The 7,904-nt window shown below is 36.6% G+C and overlaps 1 protein-coding gene and 1 pseudogene across 8 annotated transcripts in view; one reads left to right on the forward strand and one right to left on the reverse strand.

Annotated features, from left to right (window-relative positions):
* Positions 1-1,286: 1,286 nt before the first annotated feature.
* Positions 1,287-7,904, reverse strand: part of CCDC15 (coiled-coil domain containing 15) — a 70,325-nt gene continuing 63,707 nt past the window's right edge. For 7 of the 8 annotated variants that reach the window (XM_023534676.1, XM_023534675.1, XM_023534679.1 and 4 more), the window contains 3 exons: positions 4,122-4,298; positions 3,341-3,525; positions 1,287-2,150 (listed from right to left, as the gene is read on the reverse strand). In XM_023534676.1, coding sequence (XP_023390444.1) covers positions 2,026-2,150; positions 3,341-3,525; positions 4,122-4,298 — 487 coding nt within the window. In that variant the 3' untranslated portion in view covers positions 1,287-2,025. The remainder of the gene's footprint in view (positions 2,151-3,340; positions 3,526-4,121; positions 4,299-7,904) is intronic. The other variant, XM_011367137.2, reaches the window with a different exon arrangement.
* Positions 3,743-3,861, forward strand: LOC111744250 (annotated as a pseudogene).

A 7,904-nucleotide genomic window follows, 5' to 3' on the forward strand; every position in this document is an offset into this window, starting at 1 on the left:
TTATTCCCCTTCCCTGTCTCATAAATGCCCCTTGCCTTCACCTCCTAATCAAAATTTATCTAGGTTTATGCCTGAATCAGTGCTTCCAGAACAGCTATTCTTTGGATCTCAAATAAATGCTTATTGCCTGTCACAGTGGCCTTTTATTTTTAGGTTAACACTTGTACGATTCCATTTAAATAAAACACCCAGAACAGGCAAATCTATAGAGACAGAAAGTTGGTTGGTGATTGCCTAGGGCTGAGGCAGGAAGGAATGGGAAGTGACTGCTGATGGTATTTTTTTTTTTAATTTTTAAATTTTCAATTGTGGTAATAAAAAAAAAATCACATAATCTAAAATTTATCACTGTAACCATTTTAAATGCACAGTTTAGTAATGTTAAGTATATTTACACTATCATGAAATTGATCTCCAGAACTTTTTCATCCGGCAAAACTGAAACACTACCCGTTAAACAACTTCCCATTTCCCCCCATCCCTCCAGCCCCTGCTATTCTACTTTCTGTCTCTATGAACTGTAGTACTCTAGGTTCCTTATATAAACATAATCATACAGTATTTGTCTTTTTGTGTCTGGTTTACTTCACTTAGTAGAACATCCATATTACAGCATGTGACAGGATTTCTTGCCTTCTTAAGGCTGAATAATATTAATATTCCATTGTATGTATATAGCCCACATTCTGTTTATCCATTCATCTGCGGATGGACATTTGAGTCGTTTCTGCCTCTTGGCCCTTGTGAATTAGTGCTGCTATGAACATGGGTGTGCAAATACCTCTTCAAGACCCTGCTTTCGGTTCTTTTGGACACAGACCCATAGTGGGATTGCTGGATCATGGGGCATCGCTTTAGGGTGACAAAATTTTTCTAAAATTTGATAGTGGTGATAGTTATACAACCCTGTAATATATCAAAACCCACTGAATTGTACATTTCAAAAGGAGGCATTTTATGATATATGAATTATATCTCTATAAACTTGTTAAAAAATACAACTCTTAAAGGCTGAATTAAGGATGTAGTTACTTAAGGATTTTGATTGAACTGGATAATTAATCCAGTTAAATAACCTGTCAATCTTGTCATACAAGTAATTCTGACTCTTATTTTCAATGACCTGGCTAAATGTTTAGATGTTTTTAAGATACAACCAAGTGCTTCTTCACCAATGATCAGTAGAGAAAGTTGAAAAAAAAAAACTGTCAGTGTATCTTTAATTCACAATATTAAACCTTTTCATATTTTGTGCCAGAAAATACTGTGAAGAAATAACAAATTCATACTAACTATTGCAATTTTTATTTCATCTGCTCTCTATACATGCCGTTCACCAAATTTTTTAAAGATAGGGAAAAAAGGGAGGACTTTACTCACTTTGACTTCAGATTCAGTTCTTGAAAATGACAGAGGGCTTATGTGCCTTTTTTGTCAATGAAAATGATAAAGAGTCTTACGTCCAATGTCACTGAATGGGGGGAAGAGGTAATCAGTTATAAAAAAAAAAAAAAAAGAGAGAAAGATTTTGAGAAAAAAAATGTGAATCAAATTCAGATTCTTCTCATCTTTAATTGTCATATACAACTAGAAAAGCTAACAGCAATCCAGATGGCCACTGACAGAAATTTATTTAATCATCATCTTTTCTGCTTCATCTAGAAATTTTCAATTGTCAAGACTCAAAGATACAGTTTTAGAAAGATGATAAGTGAGATAATCTCAAAGATTTCTCATGATCTCTTCTGATCAGAGCAGAGCAAAGTAAGAGAAACCTTATTGGTATGAGTGATCATTTTCAAAATAATAGACTCCATTATGGTTCACAGCAAAAAGACAAGTTTAGAAGTCAATTTTCCATTTTGGTCCCAAGGTGGAGACTGAAACGATGGTCCCCATTTAATTACAGAAAAAGGTGTTACGTGGGGCAGTCTTTCTTTCACGATTATGCATCTTAAACACTTTGACAGCTTTTCCTATATAATCTCTCAGGGCTGATTTTAAGTGAAGGCTGATTTTAGATTCTTAATACGCATTTTTCAAAGTCCGTCTGTGCGCAGAAGCAAAATTATGAATGGCGGCTCGAAGAGTTGAGTTCCCCTCAGGGATATCACAGGAACTGATGACTGAATGCAGTGCCCGGGTATATGCTGCAAAGGAAGGTTTGCACAGTGATGAAGTCAGATTCCAAACAACTGTCCCGATCCCTTTCCCATTAGCAGTGCTTCTCCACCCAGTCTCATAGGTATTAACTTTAACTACTTACTGAATAAATATTTACTGGGTACTTACTACATGCCAAGCACTCCGTGAAGACAGAAAAGATAATGGAGAGGATGGACACAAAATAATTAAATTGCAGTCTAATACTTCCAAACCAGAGATATATATATATAAAATGTCGTCACAGAATAAAGTTCGGAATGAACAAAAAATGAAGAGAGGGTGAAAAAGCTGTCCAGAAGTGGTAACATATAAGATGGTCTTGAAGGTTTATAACAGAGAAGGAAAGAAGGCATTCTACACAAACAAATGAGTGTGTGAGGTACAAACGGTATAAAAAAAATGTGACACATACTGGTGTATGACAATAGCAAGTTTAATAAAACTGGAGTTTTGCCTGGAGCAAGAAAGAAATTATGCCAAATATGGCATACATTTCATATGGTAAAAACCTAGAGGTTTTTAGAATAGGGGAATGGCGTCATATTTTGAAAATATAACTCACAGGATTGATAAGAAACTCCTATCACACAGATGGGGACGAGGAATACAAATATGTGCAGTATTTCCAGTGTGTGCATGAAGCTTACACAATCTCTACACTATGTAAGCCAATACATTCAAGGATGGACAGGAAACAGAAACATTAGGAAGGACCTCATTTTCCTCAGCCAGGATTCCTGATAAAGACAGAGTTCATACTGGTCCTCACTTTTCTCAGCGTCCCCTGGCAAAACTGGCAGTCTAATGTGGGCATATATGGTAAAAAGCCTGTGTTAGATAACATTAAAGTATTTGTATAACAGGGAATTCGACTGGACAGAGGCCTAACTTAACGGTCATAAAAGGCAAGCTCTGATGGTCTTCATTTACAGGAGAATCTGGAACCCAAATCTTCTAACAGTGAGTGAGCTGGAAATATTCCCCTAGCATAATGAAGACAAGATGATAATATCTCAAAGACAAATATAACTCGCTATAACTATTTCTATTGCCTCAGGGTTGTTTTGTAAAGTCTCTGATATATAGTAAGCACTCAATAAATGCTAAATTTCTATAGTCACTACTTTTTCCTTTAATTGCCACCAGGCCCCAGCCATTCCTTTAAAAAACTTACCTTTGTGGTTTTTATAGAAAATACAGTTGTTGGCACAAGTAGCAGGATTAGCATCCCAAAAGTCAGGACCACAGCAGCATAGTGGAGGTAAAGTAATATTGTAGAGCTTCATTTTCTCTTGGATCTGGGCTCTTAAAGCATCTACATATCTATAAAAATTCAGTATGATCAGGCAAAGTGAACCGCTAAAAAGAGAATGAGCATGAGTCTTTATTTTACTATCAGCTTTAACTGTTAACGCTATTCCACACCTCTGTGCCTACTCTTCCTCTTTGTACTGGGAAATAGCACTGGGAAAATGCAGTGCTAATTCCAAGAGGTATCAAGCAATCAAGAAAGTTGGTGAAGTTCTATACTCCCAAAAGGATGAGCAGACACAGTCAACTCTTATAAAGAAAATGAGTCTACGGCCATGCCACCCTGAACAAGCTCGATCCCATCTGATCTCAGAAGCTAAGCAGGGTCGGGCCTGGATAGTACTTGGAGGGGAGACCACCTAGGAAGATCAGGTGCTATAGGCGTAAAAAATAAAAAATAAGGGATTGTAAACTGACAAGATCTTTGCAATCTGTAAGGTCAACCAAGGGTAGCCTCGCCTAAAAAAATAAATGAAAGAAGGAAGGAAGGAAGGGAGGGAGGGAGGGAGGGAGGGAGGAAGGAAGGAAGGAAGGAAGGAAGGAAGGAAGGAAGGAAGGAAGGAAGAAGGAGAGAACACTGACTTCCTAATAAGTCTCTTCTAGAGCCAGGATATCACGCGAAACTTTTCAAAGTACCAAAGTACCTTTGGTATTCCTTTTCTCTCTGTTGCTGTTTTTCTCTGGCTCCTTTTATTTCCTCAAGGTGTAGCTGGGCTAATATCTCACTCATCTTCTCCCCTGAAGATGGCTCTTCAGAAAAGTTCTTTCTTAACAGCTTCTGCTCTTCAGCATAACGTTGCTGCTCTTTCTTTTTCTTAATTCTGAGAATAAAATCATAACATGGTGAGGAATTTCATAAAATCATTATTTTGAATTAGCTTCTAGGTCCAAATAACTCAAGAAATTCCCAGAAAAAGGGAGTCACGAAATCACTTTAACATCCCTAGAATAGCTTCGAAAACTCCTGCCGACTGATTTGAGTTTATCCTATAGCTTATATGGCCAATGATTACTAACAAGAGTTTTTCTGTAAGAATCAAAGTATGAGAGCTTCCTTGGGTTAAAACTACAAGTAGAAAGAACTCCTGCTTTTGGCTAAAATCAGCCAACCAATCAACCAACCAACCAGACAAAATACAAAAAAAAAAAAAATGGTTTTCAAGATTATGGACATCGGGCAATAAAAGACAATGATCCTTGACAGGTAGAAAATAAACGAAGTGAGCCCTATAACTGTCAAGCTCACTGCCTTGAAAATTTCCAAGCCGTGGTACAAGGCAGAGCACTTGAGGTGCAGCCTAGTGGACTCCCTGAGTTGAGGAGATGGAGCTAAAAGTCCAGGGACACAAAGGCAACTAAAGTTCACAAGACATAATACCAAAGAGGAGAGAGTTGCTCAGAGAGATAACCCCAAAGATCTACAGAAGGTCTCCTTCTAAGACACAGCAGAGTACTATGCACATATGTGAGGAAATGACCTGAGGCGAGGGACAGAACCATCCAAAAGGGTAACAAAGAACAGTGCCTTGTGTTCACGCAGAGCAGGGAATAATGCCTGTTCCACCAGTCAGACTTGAAAAACTCATAACGCACAGGGCTTGGGCAGAGTTTTCACAATGATCTTACCTCAGTAGTGAGGAATAATCATTAGTCCTAGACTGAGCACTGCTCCAGACACATCTAACAAACTGTAAAGCAAAGCCCCAAAGTAACTTAATTGCAACCCAAACCAAACCTCGGGAAAATTTATAAGAATATAAAGATATCCAGCAACCAATAAGGTAAAAAAACATAATGCTAGACATCTACAGAACTCACAGTTATTAGAATTGGCACATACGGACATTAAAACTATAGTCTGTATGTTCATAAAGTTAAGATATAAAGCAACAAATCAAACTTCTCAAGATGAAGACTATAATTTCTGAGATGAAAAATACACTAGAGAAGAGGCTTATATCTATTAAAGATATGGAATTTCTTTAATAACCTCCTAAAACAGAAAGCACCAGGCCCAGATGGGTTCACTGGTAAATTCTACAATTAAGGAAGAAATTACACCAATTCTCTACTATCTCTTTCAGAGGAAGGAATACTTTTCAACTCATTCCATGAGGCAAGCATTACCCTATTACCAAAACCAGATGAAAGATATTACAAGAAAAGAAAACTACAGACTGTTATTTCTTATTAACACAGAGGCAAAAATCTTCAAAAGTATTAACAAATCAAACCCAACAATGTATAAAAAAATTATATGCCACAGAATACAAGGCTGTTTCAACATGAAAAAAATCAATTAATGTAATCTATCACATCAATGGGCTACATAAGAAAAATCACATGATCCTATAGATGCAGGTAAAGCATCTGACAAAATCCAACACCATTTATGATTAAAAAAACAAAAAAACAGAAAAACCCTCAGTAAACTAGGAATAGAGGGGAACTTCCTATACTTGATAAAGAATAGCTACAAAAAACCTATAGCTAATAACATACTCAAAAGTAAGAAACAAGACATTTTCCCACTAAGACCAGAAACAAGGCAAGGATTTCCCTTCTCACATTCCCTTTCAACATGATACTGGAAGTCCTAGCTAATGCAATAAGACAAGAAAGGAAATAAGACTTAAGGAATGAGAAGGAAGTACCAAAACTGTCCTTGTTCACAGATGCCCTAATTGTCTATGTTCTTCTAAACCTGATCTATAGATTCAATGCAATCCCAATAAAAATCCTAGCAAGTTACTTTATAAATATTGACAAACTGGTTCCAAAATTTATGCAGATAGGCAAAAGTCCCAAACTCAACACAATATTGAAGGAGAGGAACAAGGTTGGAAGACAGACACTACTCGATTTCAAATAAGTATATGAAAAGACGCTCCACATCATATATCATCAGGGAAATGCAAATTAAAACAACGAGATACCACTGCACATCTATTAGAACGGCCAAAATTTAGAACACTGACAATACCAAATGCTGACGAGGATGTGGAGCAATAGGTACTCTCATTCATTGCTGGTAGAAACGCAGAATGGCACAGCCACTTTACTAATTGTTCTCTTACCATATGATCCAACAATCATGCTACTTGGTATTTACTCGAAGTAGGTGAAAACATATCCACACAAAACTTGCACATTGATTTTTATAGAAGCTTTATTCATAATTGCCAAATCTTGGAAGCAACCAAGATGTCCTTCTGTAGATGAATGGATAAAATGTAGTATATCCAGCCAATGGAATATTATTTAGTGCTAATAAATAATGAGCTATCAACCCATAAAAAAGACTGGAGAAATTAAGTGGATATCACTAAGCGAAAGAAGCCAATCCGAAGTTTCATACTGTATGATTCCAACTATACGACATTCTGAAAATGGCAAAACAATGGAGACAGTGAAAAGATCAATGGTTGCCAGAAGTTGAGAGATGGGAAAGGAAAGAGGGATGAGTAGGCAGAGCACAGAGAATTTTTAGGGCAGTAAAACTATTCTGTATGATACTATGACGATGGATACATGTCATTATACATTTGTTCAAACCCAAAAATATACAACACCAAGAGTGAGCCCTAATATAAACTCTGGGTAATAATGATGTTTCAGTGTAGGTTCATCATTGTAACAAATGTACCACAGTAGGGGGAGATGCTGATAATGCAGTAGGCTCTTAATGTCAGGGGGGCAGGGAGTATATGGGAAATTACTGTATCCTCCTCTCTATTTTGCTGTGAACCTAAAACTTTTCAATAAAAATAAAGTCTTTATAAAAAAATACAATGGATGGGATTATCAGCAAATTAAATGTTGAGAATAAATCTGGAAGCACAACAACAGAAATTATCAAAATAAACCACAGAAAAAAAATAATCCAAAAAAATAAAAAGCATAAAAAAAGAAAATAATCCAATTACAAAATGGGAAAAGGACTTGAATAGACATTTCTCCAAATGATCTATTAATGGCTAACAAGCATATGAAAAGATGCTCAACATCACTAATCATTAAAAAATGCAAACCAAAACCTCAATGATCTATCACCTCACACACATTAGAATGGCCGCTATCAAAAAACAAAACAAACAAGTGTTGGCAAGGATGTGAGAAACTGGAAAGAACTCTTGTGCATTGTTGATGGGATTGTAAAATGATGCCATTGCTTTGGAAAACAATATGGATATTCCTCAAAAATTAAAAATAGAACTACCATATGATCTAGCAATTCTACTTCTGGGACTATGTCCAAAAGAACTGAAAGCAGGGTTTGGAAGAGGTATTTGCACACCCATGTTCATGGCAGCACTATTCACAATAGCCAAGAGACAGAAACGACCCAAATGTCCATCTGCAGATGAATGGATAAACAAAATGTGGTGTGTGTGTGTGTGTGTGTGTGTATATACATATATATATAT

This window comes from Pteropus vampyrus, unplaced genomic scaffold (genome assembly GCF_000151845.1).
Source record: "Pteropus vampyrus isolate Shadow unplaced genomic scaffold, Pvam_2.0 Scaffold130, whole genome shotgun sequence".
NCBI lineage: Eukaryota > Metazoa > Chordata > Mammalia > Chiroptera > Pteropodidae > Pteropus > Pteropus vampyrus.